The 16,521-nt window shown below is 43.7% G+C and overlaps 1 protein-coding gene across 6 annotated transcripts; it reads left to right on the top strand.

Annotated features, from left to right (window-relative positions):
* Nucleotides 1-81: 81 nt before the first annotated feature.
* On the top strand, nt 82-15,140 carry GCNT1 (glucosaminyl (N-acetyl) transferase 1). 6 transcript variants are annotated; one of them, XM_055790915.1, is made up of 3 exons: nt 82-222; nt 12,264-12,398; nt 12,784-15,140. In XM_055790915.1, exon 3 carries the CDS (start codon nt 12,921-12,923, stop codon nt 14,199-14,201), a length of 1,281 nt encoding a protein of 426 aa, XP_055646890.1. In that variant the 5' UTR covers nt 82-222; nt 12,264-12,398; nt 12,784-12,920; the 3' UTR covers nt 14,202-15,140. The 6 variants fall into 6 exon arrangements, with proteins under 6 accessions (XP_055646890.1, XP_055646891.1, XP_027647163.1 ...); XM_055790916.1 differs by lacking the exon at nt 82-222 and adding an exon at nt 335-351; XM_027791362.2 differs by lacking the exon at nt 82-222 and adding an exon at nt 423-565.
* The last annotated feature ends 1,381 nt before the right edge of the window (nt 15,141-16,521 follow it).

Genomic DNA, 16,521 nt, shown 5'->3' with positions numbered 1-16,521 from the left:
CCCCGCTCGCAGAGGCGCGGCTGCCGCAGCCGAGCCGGCCCCGTCGCGGTGCCTTCCCCCTCGGCCCCGGGGTGGGCGCCCGGGGCGAGCTGCGGGGCGTGCTGCGCTGTGCCCTGCGGCTGCTGCCTGCTCCGGGCGGGCCGCGCCGTCCGGGGGCTGGGAACGCTGAGAGAGCCCCGCGCCGCCGTCAGCCGCGCAGGAGCGGCCCCCGCCCCGTCCTACGTGGGTTTCAGCGTTACCGGCGCCGCCGGGGGAGCCTTTTAAGACAAGGGGAAAAAAAGAGGCTGAACAAGAGCAGTTTGCGAAGGCGGCCGGCGGCAGCTCAGCACCGTCGGAGCGGGGGAGGGGGCGGTGAGGAGGGGCAGCGGCGAGACGGCGCCGGGCGCCGCGCACCGACGGGTGGGGCGAGGCCGGGCCGGTGGGTGCGTGGGTGGGTGGGGCCGGGCCGCGCAGGGTGGGACGTGCGGCCCCGCGCTGCCGAGGCGCCCTGCCTGCCCCGGGGCGCCCGCTCGCCGCGCCGCGAAACGCCGCGCCGGGCCGGGCGAGAGCGGCCGCGGCCTCGCAGGTGGGTGCTGCGGGCGGGCCGGGCCGGGCCGTGAGCATCCCTGCTCCCGGGCCCCTCCGTGACCGCGCGGCGCGCCCCCGGGAGCCGCGGGATCGCTGGGCAGGTGCTGCACCGGAGGGTGGGGGGACGCAGCTGCTGCGCCGCTCTCCTTCTCTTCCTTCTGCTGTGCTTTACTTCCGACCTCTTTTTCTGCCCTTCTTTCATTTCTTCCTCTGCTGTCTTTCTTCTTCCCACCACGATTCTTTCTGTGACGACCCCCCCCCCCCTTTTTTCTTTCTTTTCTTTCCTTCCTTTCCTTCTTTCCTTCTCTTTCCCTTTCTTCCCTTTTCTTTCCTACTTTCCTTTTCCTTCCTTCTTTCTTTGTTTCTCTCTTTTTTCCTTTCTCTTTTTTCAGTCTTTCTCTTTTCCCTTCTACTTTTCCCTCTGTTTCCCTTCTCTCTTTTTGCCCTTCCTTCTCTTTTTCCTTCTTTTTTTCCTTCTACCTTCCCCCCTTTCTCTTTTTTCTCTCTTTTCCTCTCTTCCCTCTTTCTTCCTTTCTGTCTTTTTTCTTTCTTTTTCCTTTCTTTCCTTACCTCCCTTTCCCCCTTTCTTTAACTCCCTTCTTTTTCCTCTCTTCCCCTCTCTCTCTTCCCCTCTCTCTCTTCCCCTCTCTCTCTTCCCCTCTCTCTCTTCCCCTCTCTCTCTTCCCCTCTCTCTCTTCCCCTCTCTCTCTTCCCCTCTCTCTCTTCCCCTCTCTCTCTTCCCCTCTCTCTCTTCCCCTCTCTCTCTTCCCCTCTCTCTCTTCCCCTCTCTCTCTTCCCCTCTCTCTCTTCCCCTCTCTCTCTTCCCCTCTCTCTCTTCCCCTCTCTCTCTTCCCCTCTCTCTCTTCCCCTCTCTCTCTTCCCCTCTCTCTCTTCCCCTCTCTCTCTTCCCCTCTCTCTCTTCCCCTCTCTCTCTTCCCCTCTCTCTCTTCCCCTCTCTCTCTTCCCCTCTCTCTCTTCCCCTCTCTCTCTTCCCCTCTCTCTCTTCCCCTCTCTCTCTTCCCCTCTCTCTCTTCCCCTCTCTCTCTTCCCCTCTCTCTCTTCCCCTCTCTCTCTTCCCCTCTCTCTCTTCCCCTCTCTCTCTTCCCCTCTCTCTCTTCCCCTCTCTCTCTTCCCCTCTCTCTCTTCCCCTCTCTCTCTTCCCCTCTCTCTCTTCCCCTCTCTCTCTTCCCCTCTCTCTCTTCCCCTCTCTCTCTTCCCCTCTCTCTCTTCCCCTCTCTCTCTTCCCCTCTCTCTCTTCCCCTCTCTCTCTTCCCCTCTCTCTCTTCCCCTCTCTCTCTTCCCCTCTCTCTCTTCCCCTCTCTCTCTTCCCCTCTCTCTCTTCCCCTCTCTCTCTTCCCCTCTCTCTCTTCCCCTCTCTCTCTTCCCCTCTCTCTCTTCCCCTCTCTCTCTTCCCCTCTCTCTCTTCCCCTCTCTCTCTTCCCCTCTCTCTCTTCCCCTCTCTCTCTTCCCCTCTCTCTCTTCCCCTCTCTCTCTTCCCCTCTCTCTCTTCCCCTCTCTCTCTTCCCCTCTCTCTCTTCCCCTCTCTCTCTTCCCCTCTCTCTCTTCCCCTCTCTCTCTTCCCCTCTCTCTCTTCCCCTCTCTCTCTTCCCCTCTCTCTCTTCCCCTCTCTCTCTTCCCCTCTCTCTCTTCCCCTCTCTCTCTTCCCCTCTCTCTCTTCCCCTCTCTCTCTTCCCCTCTCTCTCTTCCCCTCTCTCTCTTCCCCTCTCTCTCTTCCCCTCTCTCTCTTCCCCTCTCTCTCTTCCCCTCTCTCTCTTCCCCTCTCTCTCTTCCCCTCTCTCTCTTCCCCTCTCTCTCTTCCCCTCTCTCTCTTCTTTTTCCTTTTCTCCCTTTCATTCTCTCTTCCCTTTCTTCCTTTGCCTTTTCCAGCAGCAGCGCGTGCAGAGCTATTGGCCTCAGCAGTACTGGGTTGATGTGAAATCTGTTAGCGAGCACAGTGTTCAGGGGGCATGCGATGCTCCTGAGGTGCTGCAGTCCTGCGATGTGGCCTCTTTCTCCCCCTTGCCCTTCTCTCTGTCTCTGTTGAACTTGTTAGAACTAGGAAAACCTTGAAGAAACCTTTTTTTTTCAGAACAGCAAAGCTGTTTAGAATGTTGTAAATAGTTTCCTGTGACCCAAGTTGGATGGGAGGACTCAGAAGCCTTACAGGAGGCTCAGTTGTGCTCTGGCACTTTGCCTTCTTTCAGCGTTGCTCAGAAAAGTAGGTTTCTTTGTGAGAAGGAGGAGGAGTGGCAGCAGGAGGGAATTGCTGTTTTGGAGTCTACAATTCTAAATTTCTTTTTTAATGGAATATGAGGTGGGTGACCTCAGAGCTGTTAAGAATGACAGTCAGAAATGGTAGTAAGAGGGGACAAATCTAGCATTTCAGTCTATAGACTTCAGCTTGAGAATGCTTGTGAAAAATAATGCAGTATTTGTAGCTCACGTTGAAGCTTTTGAAAGTAGAGGTATACAAATGTATACTACTGTTTTCCCTTTTCAGTCATTCTTCATTCTGCCTATAGAAAACATTACCTACCAGCATCATCTCTTTCCTATGAATCTGAATTATCTGGGGTAGTACTTCTTTCCTGAAGCCAGAAGAGCCCAAAGTTACTTAAAAAAATCCGATGAATACCTTTTCCAAGTCTGTTCTCTTTTTTTTTCTAACTTAAGCAAAATGCACTAGGGAATAGGCAAGCTGAAGATTTACAGTCTGCTGTGCAGAACATGGTGATTTACTGAGAAAAATCCTGCTCTCCACATTTGTTGTTACAATGGAAAACGCACTAGTCTTGTGAAAAGTTTTATTTCTTTTCTAATAATCTCCTCCTGGTTTTCCTTTGTATTCCAACATAATCCAGAAGTTCTCCACTTACCTTGTTTCATAAGCTACTGAAACTTGAAAACGCTTACCAACGTAGAATTTTGTCTTGGGAAAGGTGAAAAAAGGAAAGTAGCACGTCCAACTAGTACAACCAAAATAACTTATGCTATTAGGTTTACTTTATAGCTGCAGGTAAACCACCTCTTGCACTGTGAAGAGTCGTTATACACAGGATAATTGTGGTGTTAGGCTTAATGAACAGAAACCTCATCACATCTTAGTAAACTGTGATAGGTTATCTCAGAAAGCTCTTTGCACCCAGCAGAGGAGAACATCTAAATCATAACAAAAACTTTGTGTTTGATAACTGTTACCAAATCTTCCTGTGTGTTGATTCTCCCATCCTAGTCATACATACTGTTCCCTATTAGATTTAAAAGCTTTCCTTTGTTGATCTTTCTCAAGGGTGGAAGGATTAGGCTGTTTTCCTACTGAAAAGTCCTGTAAGGAACGGAGTAAGAGGTGATAGCTCTCACCCAGTATAAAATTTCTGCAATGACCATGAAAGTTGCCTATTGCTGATGTTATATATACAGCACTGTAAACTATAATGTAGGGTGGGGGGTGGGGAGGTATGTTTGTGGTTTTGTGTATTTTGCAGCGGAACCTACTTTCTGGGTAGGTTTCTTGTCTATGCCTAGACAATAAAAAGGAGTATTTTTGAACTGTATTCTTATGTCTTGTCTTGCAGGTCAGATTAAACTCATCTTGCCTGAAATGAACAGTGGAAAAAAAACCCCAAAAAATCATATAGTGCCTCTTAAACTGTAGATTGAAAGTAGTATTGTTTTATTGACTTGCACAATAGAGTTAAATCTATGCACTTAAGCATGATGGTGATCCTTGTTAGTCCTGTAACTGTAAGAGATACCTGTTCTTTTCAGAGATTATTGCTGCTGGTAGTAGTTGTCATTCAGCTCACTGATGAACTGTAACTGTAGGCATGGGTTTAGAACACTGGCGTCTGCATAGAGCTAAAGATAGTCTCCTTAGAATAATATTTTAAACATTGTGCTTGAAGAGGGATCCAAGTACTCAGGAATGTGATGATCCCCATGAGATTTAGTTGTGGTTTCATAGGTACTACCTTTCCTGAAACAGTCTGCCAGCGTGTCCCATTCTGAAATACAGCATTGTCACAAGGTAGCAATTAGCAAAATTCTGAAGGTGGGCGCAAGAAGTACAGCAGCTGCTCTGTCCCTGGTGAAATTATAGTTCCTACTTTGGAATAATGTGAAAAAAATAGATAGGCATTTTACTTTGAAGTAGCCAATGTGTGCAAATTACCTTGACGAACACCAGGCAGTTGTACTGGGTGTTAAATGGGACAACTTTAAAGATTTTGTGGTTTTCTTGTTTTGGGATTTGTGAGTGTAGTTTCAGTGTTAGTTACCTAGAAATAAAGCATATCTTTTCTTCACTACTAAAAGTCATGGTCTTCTCAAGGTAGGAACTGGTCACTGAATGACTTTGCTGTAACAGCTTTACTCTCCTTAGTTGAAATCTCTTACTGTTACAGCTCTGCCTGTGGGAGCTCTAAGGCCAGACATGAACGCAAATGGCAGTCAGGCTTTGAACTGTTCAAAGGAAGATTTACTTGATCCAGTAGTACAAGAGGGTACTGGAAAGGCTACTAAAATTTACAGTTTTACAATGCTATTTTACACACCCAGTGTGTGCTCGTATGGGTGTTACTTGTTTTTTTAAAAGAGAAAGATTTTAGTATGTCAGGTTCCTGACATTGGAACGTAAGATCTCCAAATGACCCACAGCTTTGAATTTATTTTCAATCTTCCCCAGCTCCCCCCACCCCCCTTGAAAAACAGCTGTCTACTTTTAGCTGCTGTCACTGTTTAATCTCTATGCAGTGGTAGGTGTAGCAGTACTAGCTGTTTGTGGAGTTTTGTTTAAACCTGCCTTCTAAGCTAACAAGGCACTAGAAATATGTTATTTTTTCCTCTAAAAAGGAAATATCTTTTTTATTTTATTGGGTTTTTTAGCAGCTGTGAAGGAAGAGCCCTGCTCTTGCAGACTTGTCAATGAGTAGACTACTGCACCCATGTGGAACCCTGCCGCTGCCTCTGTCTGACTTTCAAAATTAAGGTCTTAGTCCTGTAAAGTCTAATGGTAACCCAAATACTCGGCTTATGACCAATTCTTATTTTCAGTAAGACTGAAGACTTACCTAATGGCACAAACATGAGTACTTTCATTCAGTTACAGGCGTATCTACTTTCGATGTTGTGCTGCTTGGTATCATGGAAATGCTGAGTAAATACAACTTTGTTCTATGTCTGGCAAATTTCTGCAGATAACCCTGCATCTGTGCAGTCTGTCTTTGTGCTTATGCATGTGTGTGTTTATGCAAGCTGCTTAGGGCTTTAAAAATAAGCCCTCATCAGAACGAATGTTCTGCATAACTGAACGTGAATGGAAACAGGTTTATTGTAATAAATGCTTGCAGGACATGTATACTTTGAAGCATCGTGGATATGCCCTGGTAAAACTCAAGGACTTTCCAGCAAATCCATCCTCAGTGGAGGGCCTCCTAAAGTGTTGGGGAAAAGCTTTCTATCTTGGGTAGAATTTGTTAATGGGAAGATAGAATAGCGAAGATCTGGTCAACACCTGCTTACTTACAATTCTCAGGGGTAGCTGAAGTTTTCTGTTGTGGTTTAACCCCGGTTGGTAATTAAGTATCACGCAGCCACTCATTCACTCCCCCCTTACCGAGGGGGATGGGGAGGAGAGTTGGAAAGGAAGGTAAAACTCAAGGCTTGAGATAAGAACAATTTAATAATTGAAATAGAATAAAAGTAAAAGAACAACAGTAACAATGCTGACAATAACAGTTATAATGAAAAGGGGAAGGGGAAGAATAAAATCCAGAGGGAAAGGAACAAGTGGTGCACAACACAGCTGCTCACTGCCCACCAACAGATGCCCGGCCAGTCCCTGACCAATGATCCACCTGCCCCAGCCAACCCCCTAGGTACATATACCCGGCATGGCGCCCCATGGTATGGAATACTGCTTCAGCTAGTTCAGGTCAGCCGTCCTGGCTGTGTCTCCTCACAATTCCTTGTGCCCCTCCAGCCTTCTCACTAACAAGGCCTGAGGAACTGAGAAGTCTCACATGAAAGCCAAAACACAGCACCCTGCTAGCTCCTAAGAAGATGATTAACTCCATCCCAGCTGAAACAAGGACATTTCCTTAGATTTTCCCTCCCTCTGAGGCAAGAAAAGGGAAAAATATGTCAGTTCTGACTCTCACTCCCCACCCATCAAAACTATTACTTGTCTCCTGGCCCATCCCAACTACCATTTCTGAGGTGGGTGTACTCAGCACTACATTTTCCACTTGGCTTTTCTTGGATACATTTCTGTAAAAACTCAGGTTGTCATGAATGGATGTAGGATATTAGTGCAGGTGCCAGGAAGTTTTCAAATATCTGTTTTAAAGCTTTCTTTAAAAGCTAATGTGTCTATGGGCATATAATAGACCCCAGTGTAATGTTCATGTTGCTAGGTCCTCTCCACAGTAGCTATATGCCAAAAGTCATCAAAGCAACTATGAGAGCAAACATGACCGTCTACTTTCTCTGGTATTTGTTAGAGGAAGCGGAACAGGAGGAAAATGAAGGGAAGTTGGGTAGTTGGGTGCATGTTAGTTCAGCAGCCCGCAAGGCTGAGAGAGACGTGACACCAGAAAGTTGCAGCTAAGCCCACAAGACCTTTCAGATCTTCCCTGCTCTTGTTATGACTGCTTTTGACCTCCTGACTGCTTTCGTGATGCTACCTAACTCTTAAGTTCTTTCCTGCCTTTCTGTCAGTCTTTCATAGGATTTAACAGGCTGCTGGAGTACCCCAGACCTCCCCCTTCTGAATTTCTGGTGCTGATACTGGTCTGTGGTGCATATTGGAGGCTACAGTGCTTCCTTTTGGATGCTGAATTGGTGTTTGACATCTTGCCTCAAGAGTTTTTCCATTGGTGTAAGAAAAGGCTGAAGTGCCAAAATCAAAAGACACATGATTTTTTTTTTCCTGTGCTACCAGACCCTAATGATTTTCATCTCCTCATGAGATGTGTCTGCGTACCGTTTCAGCAGCAAGCCCTAGCTGCTTTTTCCAAGGGAAGAAAATATACTTAGTATAAAAATGTATGGTAATTGCTTAAATACAAAAATCATCTACTTCGTTTACGGTTTTACTCAGCTCTCTAAACTACTTCAGACAGGACAGAGGGGGGCAATGCGTTTTGTGTGAGCTGGCATGGGGGACGACCTGTGATGCCTGAGAACTGGGGATCCTGTTTGCCCAATACTGACACTGTGACTCAGGCAAATGGACAGCCCTGGGGAGTGGTGCCACCCTAGCCTGACGCTGGTGAGAGGCTGCCTGCCGTTGCTTTTAACCTCGTTTAGGGAAAGATGCCTCTCTCACTTTCAGCCGTATCAGCCCACACAAGAGCCTAAAAACTTGGTGTCAGGGTTGGCTGGGCTGTGGCGTGGTGAGCAGAGATTTGCAGGATGCCGCAGGGCTGGGGGCTCCCCATGGTGGCTCCGTCAGGGCAGGGGTGGCAGCCAGGCCTGTCCCACCACCGCAGCCAGGAGCAGGGCAGCCAAGGGGCATGGGGGCAGCTGTGACAGCAGGCACCTCCCTGGGGATGGGGACATGCCGAGGCTGAGCTGGGACTTGGGCACAGCTTGTCAGGGCCTACGGCCAGGCTGTGGGGACTGGAGACTGGCCCTGCTATGGCAGGGGCAGGGGCTGGCAGCCCTGGGAGGCTGAAATGGGGTGGTGGGGGAGCTTGGAGGGGGCCAGCTGGAGCTGTCAGGGCCCATTAGTGCCATTGGGGCCCTGCCAGCAGCCATGAGAGCTGACAGCAGAGAGCCACCCAGGAGGCCAGCTGGTTGTATCTGCTGTTGTGTCTGTCCAGGCTTGATGGGCGGCCAGCAGATATGGGAGCAGGGCTTCTGCCTCCACCAGCAGGGCACTGTAGTATTAAACCAGTTGCACCATGGAACTGCAGCCGAAGAGAACTGCTGTGCTGGCAGCCAAAGGATGGTTTCCATGTTGGTGGGCTGAGGCACGTGCCCTTCACTGGGGCTGGTGCGGCAGCACTCTGCCAGCTCTGTGCCCTCGCAGAGATCCTCTTTCTGAAGACCAGCCCTGTGGTGGGGATGTGATGGTCCTGGCTAATAGCACTACCATTACATGCTGCCGCTCCAGTCCAGCCTGTCTATAAAACCTCCACGTAAACTTTGGTGTCCCTTAGAGCTGTTGTATAAACTTGTAAAAGTATTTTGTTTGATTTTTTTCTCTGAAGACCTAAGTTTCTTGTGGGATTTTCTGTTTGTTTTTAAGGATGGGTGAAGCCAAACTTATCTAAACTCACACGCTGGGCTGGGCTTAGAAGGTGCTGCTCCCTCCTGTCTGAGGCCACAGCCCTTTCTTGGCATAAGTATCCGTATAGTCTTAGTGCTGACATGTTTCAGTCAGTACTATGGGTCAGATTAAGAAGTTAGCATGTAGGGTTAACGCAAGTTTATATAGTAACCAGGTGAAGGCATTGTTAATGAAATCAGCTGTTTAAAGTGGCATCTTGACAGGTTAACAGAAATTAAATCAGAACATGGCTTTTATCAAGATGTTTCCCAAACTGCTAGGTAAAGAGTACTGGTTTCACAGGTTAGTAAACTAAGAGGCAGATGATCCAAGGGATTTGCCCTTTGGCACAGAGGAGGTGCCAGAAATGGAGATTTAAACTAGGTAGAGTAATTCTTCTTTTCATAAGGTCTGTTTAAATGGAGAACACTAGTCTGTAGTAGAAATCATGTTTAAATCATCTTGGTTTTGTGTTTACTCGTAACATACAGTTTGTATACAGCAGTGAAGAATAATACTGTCAGGGAAGAGGGAAGTGGGCAGCCAACCTCAATCTTTGTAATAACTCCTCCAAAAACCAGCAGCTCCTATATTTTCCCCCCTTTAATGACTTAATGTCTACTGCGTTGGAAATACAGGCTGTGACTGAAGGAGGAGGAGGTTGTAAAAGAAGGATGCATGTCAAGTACATAACTTATGCAGCTGAACTTCACTTGAGAGCAAGACTAAGGCTGCAGTGTAAACTCTTTGATCCGTGGCTGCACAAACCTCCCTCCCAGTGCAAACTGCTGCCTCTGACAGTGCATTATCAAGTGTGCACACTAAAGCTATGCAGAGCTTGAGAAACAGATGTTAAAAGCTTTACTGAACGCAGTCTGAAGCTATGCTAATGAGTACTCTGGGCTCATAGAACTTTATAAAACAAAAAATGGCTATGTTTTTAGATTAAAGGTACCAAATCTTTGCTTATCCTGTGCAGGTTAGCTTTTGCAAAGAATGGGATATGATCAAGTTTTAGGAGTTTTTAGAAAAGGAATTGCAAGCATAAACAAATATTAACTTAGTGGGACAAATTTGACTGTAAGAGAAATTCCTCCTCTGACTGGAGGAAAACCTCCATCTAAAGATAAGAGCCATGTTAACATGTAAATGTTTGCAGATCTCTCATTTTGGTATAATGGCAATGCAGGGTCTGTTTATTCTGAGCTCAAAACAATACAGAAATTGCACCCAGCTGGGTATACAAGGCCTTTGTGAAAGAGATTCTTTATCCTGCTTTCAACTAAATTTTATTCTAAAACAGAAGCAGGAAAGACTTACTAGAAAGCTCTGTTCTTTGGAAACGTGGAAGATGAAGAGTGCAATAGTGGCTTTTGATTAAGACTTTTGTCGCCCTGCATTGTAATGATCAGGGAGGGGCTGGCAATCCTCTTGAAGTGTGTGTTACTCCACAATACTAGTACTCCTATAAAAACTAATAGGATAAAATAGTAGTGCTGTCATCCTAAAGAAAGCATTCCAGCTTCTGTCATCTAAAGCTTCACAAATGTAAGTGTACTTGAAGTACATTTTAAGTTCCAGAAAATTTCTCATTTCTAAGTTGATAAGCAGAAAACAGTAATTTAGGGTAACCAGTATCACAAGCTTCATCCTATGGTAATAGATACTTGATGGAGATTATGGAGACTATCACATAGCTAGTATCTTTCCTTCAATAATTTAATTTGTGATAGATACTATTTTTTTATTGGATCAGATCTGCTAGTCAAAACTAGCAGGACATCAAGTAAGCAACCAAGTGGTAAGTTTATTTAGCATAATAAAACATGCTAAAACTTGCTCTAAATAATATTGCTGTGATGCCACATTGCAAACTAAAAGTGGTAATTGTGAAATTTCCCTTTTTTAATTTTTTAAAAATTGAATTCAAAGTGTGAGACCTGATATTTTTAAAAGGTACCTCTCTATGCTTTCAGCAATAATTGCACACTAGTTCACTTGGCTTACTTACTTTAAGGGTTAGAATTTTAGTTCTTTCAATTTGACTTCACTGTACACCTAAAACAGACTTGGAACAAATGTCCACCTCCCTAAGGTAAATTAGAAATGCAGGTTAAAATAATTACAGGTGTAACTCTGAAAACAAAGTACACTTGACAGTAACTGAGATTTTTATATAATGCTGTTAGTCACAAACAGTTTGTGGTCTCTGCCTGCTTGTGGCTTGAATTCTAAAATATTTGGTTACCATACTTCCTTAAAATGCTGCTGGTTCTTAGACCTGTGCTAGACATTCAGTGCAGTGATCTGCACCTTCCTCCCCTCCTACTACATGTGGATCAATTCCCCTAGTCAGTTTGCAGTGCTGTGGACATAGGGATGGACCCAACGTGTAGTGCATCCCGGTGACAGCAAGACTATCAAAAAACGCTGTGATGCCAGGCGTCAAGTTTCTTACATGCACCTGTTTTGAACAAGCAGCAGGCTAAAAGCCACAGTTTGAGAATTAAAAGCTAAAATGAAAGAAGGGGGGGAAAGAAAAACCTTACACTGAACAGCCTACAGCAACACTCAGAAGTGGACACAGTGCGCACTTCTTCTTAAACAGATTTTCTTACCAGTTTTTTGGGTAGCAGTTATTCTTACAGCTGTTCAGGAAGTTATTCAGGGACACAGAATGCTTTGTAAGTAGTAAAAAATTAAAGTACTTCAAATACTTCAGTATTTCCTTAACCTTTTAACTTAAAGATTAAAATTTTGGAAGGCATTCTTTACAGATTCTCTTGGCTTTTGCAATTAGAGGTTGGTTTGAAATTAAAACCCGCACTGAATTTTTAGACAATGAATTTTTAGACAATGAATTTTTGAGTACAAATAACATTTAAGTGATGATGTAAATTGCTTAAGGATATCCTGTTCATCAGTTTACCTGCATGAGGTAGTACTTACAAAAAAAGACACGTAGTTCTATAATCCAGTTCTATTATGCAATTTTCCCAACAGCTATAGCTGTAGCAGCTGCATAACTGCAGTGATCCCTTTGCAGAGTACTGAAACAGAAAAAAAGGGAGAAACAGGACTAACAGAGATTATGTAGTGCCTGTGAATTCATAAAATCATATAAAGATGAAAACAAGATTGCTGTATTATAAATCTTGTTGCAGCTCAGCCTTGCAGCCTATTTCCACACAAAAGCAATTGCTGAATCATAAAAAGAAGTGTGTTTAAATATGGTAACACAATACTGCTGTGCTCTTAGACTGGTGCAATTGCAGTGACCTAACACAAAACAGCTTTAGAGACAGGCCATAAGGATCGCTTTCTACCTTAAAAAGGAACTTCAGCAATACAGTCACAGCTCTTCTCACAACTCTGAAAGTTGAGGCGCTATGGTGTACTGATTTGTTTCTCCTCTTCTCATCAGCTCTTTCCTGATTGTATTTCTAAGCTCATCTGCAGGATGTTGAACAACTGCACCTCACACAAAAATCTTGAAAGGCTTCAGGAACTGCTTTCCCCATGAGAAGATAAAGCATAACTAGCATCCAGGAAGTGAGTGGTAAGTTATAATTATAATGAAATCTATGTTAGTATGGAAGTGAGTATAAAACATTGTCAGACTCTGCAGCATCAATGAACATCCAGTATGTGCTTCTCAGTAATTTATCTTGACTCACTGGATTTGATTTTGTTAGGTGCAGCTGAATCAGCTCTGTTTTCTTACTGAACTACAGTTTGTGGTGTTACTACTATAGAAATAGTGTCTCATGAAAACTACCTGTCTCTCCCAATCTTTTTCTAGAAAAATAAACTCATTTTATTCATTAATTTCAAATTTCAACAGAATATTTTTGGCTGAACCTCTCTACTGTCACTGAATAACAATGAATTTTATAAAGAAACCTTTTAATCTTTGGTGACAGTCATATTTCATTGTCTTTTAGGATTTTTCCTTCCATCTCCCTGATAAACTCACCAAATTCCTGAGAAACACACAGTGTTTTTTCTGAAGTTGTTGAAGCTGATATGAACAGATTGGAGGGCAGGTTTTTTAGCCCTGCAGAGCTACCTGGTATTTGAAATGCTGAAGAGGAAATTACGGTTTTGCCACAACTCACGCTTCAGGCTTTTCTTGGCTCTAACTGTTATTTTAGTAATCATTTCAGTTTTGAAAGTTAACCAGAAACAAGACTCCTTAAATCGGAAGCATCTGGAGCTGACAAAAGAAGATCCTATTGGTGATATTAACTGCACCAAGATTATAGAGGGGGATATACAAGAAATTCAAAAAGTAAAGCTTGAGACATTGTCGGTGTCATTTAAGAAACGCCCTAGACTAACAACAGATGATTATATTAACATGACAGCAGACTGTGCCTCTTTCACCAAGACTCGGAAGTACATTATGGAACCTCTCAGCAATGAAGAAGCAGAATTTCCAATTGCTTACTCAATAGTGGTTTATCACAAAATTGAGATGCTTGATAGACTTCTAAGATCAATCTATGCCCCTCAGAATTTTTACTGCATTCATGTTGACAAAAAGTCTCCAGAGTCTTTTTTTGCTGCTGTGAAGGGCATAGTCTCATGTTTTGAGAATGTCTTTATTTCCAGCCAGTTAGAGAGTGTTGTGTATGCTTCATGGAGCAGGGTGCAGGCAGACATTAACTGCATGAAAGATCTCTACAGGAAAAGTTCAAACTGGAAATACCTAATAAACCTTTGTGGTATGGACTTTCCTATAAAGACCAACCAGGAAATAGTAGAGAAATTAAAAGCCCTTAAAGGTGAAAACAGCTTGGAAACAGAAAAAATGCCTGTTTATAAAGAAGTAAGGTGGAAAAAACACCATGAGATTATTCATGGTAAAATAAAGAACACAGGCATAGACAAACAGCTGCCACCTCTCAGTACTCCAATTTTTTCTGGTAGTGCCTATTTTGTAGTTAGCAGAAGGTTTATAGAACATGTATTAAAAAGCAGCAAAATACTTAAGTTCATAGAGTGGGCAAAAGATACTTACAGCCCAGATGAGTACCTGTGGGCAACAATTCAGAGAATCCCTGAAGTCCCAGGTGCAGTTTCTTCTAGTGACAAGTATGATGTTTCTGACATGAATGCACTGGCCAGGTTTGTCAAGTGGCAGTACTTCGAAGGTGACATATCCAAAGGTGCACCTTACCCACCATGCAATGGAGTTCACGTTCGCTCTGTCTGTGTTTTTGGGGTAGGAGATCTGAACTGGGTGCTAAGAAACCACCACTTCTTTGCTAATAAGTTTGATACTGATGTTGACCCTTTTGCAGTGAAATGCTTGGAAGAGTACTTGCGACACAAAGCTTTGTATGTGCAAAAGAACTGAAATACTGCACGGTCCTTATACAAAACATAGGTACGAATAGCACACAACTGTGTATGTTAACATGTAACACTGATGGTGGTGATGCTGATGATGGGTATAATGGTTCTCACCATGTTGGTATGGTGGTAATGACACCCTTCCTGCCATCTGCATGGACTGGACAAGGGGGAGACAAGACATGTCTCATGTGAAGATGGGACATGGACCTTTAGGTGGAAAATCAAACACAGCAATTTTTAGAAGGCCAACTATTTGGATTATTTATTAACTAAAAGGTGTAATGAATGGACTTCCGTTGGCTAAACTATTTGTTTTAAGCTTAGAAAATATATGTTGTTCATGGTTATTCCTCAGTTTTTTCCCATGAATGTAATCCTAGCTGGAAGGAACAGATGGGGAGCAGGAAGAGAGAAGAGCAGCTGGACTGCACAGACTTCATACTGAGTACTGAAAGATCTCAGGAAAATAACATTAGAATTGATCTGAAAACTACACAAAAGGGAATATACCAAAACCAGATGTCATCGTTTAACTTGTATCTGATTGCTGTAGTTCTGTAATATGTAACTCTTAATCCTCCTGAAAATGTCGTCTTCACATGGAGTATTAAGGGCTTGTGTTTAAATTTTGTAGCCAAATCTTGCTTTCATACTCTTAAACCCCCTTGATAATGTGATATGAAGTTTGTAATTACATCTTCTCAGGGAAAATTCAGTTTGTGCCTAATGAGAGTCAGACTTTTAATTTTATACTTCTTACTGTACCAGGAGTCAAGTCATGCTTTTGGATCCAAAATGACTCAAGTTTCTCAAACTTAGAACTGCAGTAGTGTCTAAATGTCTTTGATGGAATTGCTGGTTTCTGCTTTCTGTCAAGCTCAACATGTATTTCAGTAACTTGACACTGACTATGCAAAAATAAAGTTATTTTTCTAAATGATATTGCTTCTTCCTACAATTAAAGTAATTCTAAAAGCACCACAAAAAAATCCCAATGATGAAGACCTAAAATGTTTTTACTGTAGGTTGTTACACACAACTGGAGCTGACACAAATCCTGACTTTCCTCCATATGCTAATTTGTTCATTCATGTGTCTATGCTTGTTTAGGTTTACAGCTACAGCTGTTCAGCTGTTCAAGTTCAGCTGATTTTTATTTACTTGCTGCTTTTGGTGAAAGGAAAAGGATGAGTTTTTTTCAGGTTAGGTCCCTGTGTAGTTTAGCTGCTGCAATGTGGCACGGAAGCATGGTGATGAGAGAACAGGGCACTGTGAGGGATGATACTATTTCTTCCTGTATCAATTCAGGTTTGTCATGCATGGTTACTGCCAGATATCTCATCTTACTCCTGAGATGACAGTGGAATTCATTAGACTCTAGCAAATGGCAAAACAGACTAAATTTTATTTTGTTTCCTGAACTGTTGCTGTGATGGCAGTATGTGTTTCTTACAAAGGTAGTTTGTCATGAAGTTGCTCCTAAGGTGTGCCCTAATACTCAGACATTAACATAAAAACTGCTAACCGTTGATCATGCAAACAGCTAGGGAGGCAAGCAATTTAATCTGAAATTGGGCCTATTCTTGCCAACCCCTGCCTTCAAAACCACCTGAAAGCTGTTTAGGGAGTCTTGAGAGACTCTCACGTGATACATGAACAGGTAATTAAAGCCTGTGACTGAGACAGTGGAGGGAAATTACCCTGTCTTCCCCACCCTTTGGCTTTTCTACAAGAATGCTCTTAGAGACAGTTATGCTTTACTGCTTTTGCACAAGCTACAACAAGGTGTAACTTCACTGCATATTGTACTGGGAAATTCCAGAAAGTCATATTATACTTTTAGCAGAAAGGAACCTGTTTGTTGTTAAGAATTTCCACGTAAAGACAAGCTATATTAATAGCTTCTGTGAGACCAGGACTGCTAATGCACATAGATTGAAAAAATGGTAACATTGTCTGCACAGGGTGAACTGCTGACTTAGTTGCTCGAAATCTGCTAGACAGCTTACCTTGTACTTACTTATTTGTATAATACAATGAACACCTGTCTGTATCTCTGTTAATGACACTGCCACTGTAGATAGATAGTAAAGATGCTACTTGAGTAGGTGCTGCAAGTGTTACTGTTTGGATAGAGTCAGGAGAGATCTTCTTAACACTCACTGCAAAGTTCTGTTCTATGTAGAAGTTAAAAAGAGAACATTGCTGTTCAGCGTACGTTCTCCATAAGAAGGAATTTCTTTTTCTTCTAGGGAAAGTGAATCATAGAAAAACCCACCTCCCTAAAACTGACTGGTAGAAGAGACACCCTGATTTAGTAG

Source organism: Falco peregrinus, chromosome Z (assembly GCF_023634155.1).
Source record: "Falco peregrinus isolate bFalPer1 chromosome Z, bFalPer1.pri, whole genome shotgun sequence".
Lineage (NCBI taxonomy): Eukaryota > Metazoa > Chordata > Aves > Falconiformes > Falconidae > Falco > Falco peregrinus.
This window is presented reverse-complemented; position numbering and strand designations above follow the sequence as displayed.

What these genes read in the sequence shown, in the direction of transcription:
- GCNT1 (XM_055790915.1), top strand. Translation starts at nt 12,921, where the DNA reads ATGCTGAAGAGGAAATTACGGTTTTGCCACAACTCACGCTTCAGGCTT.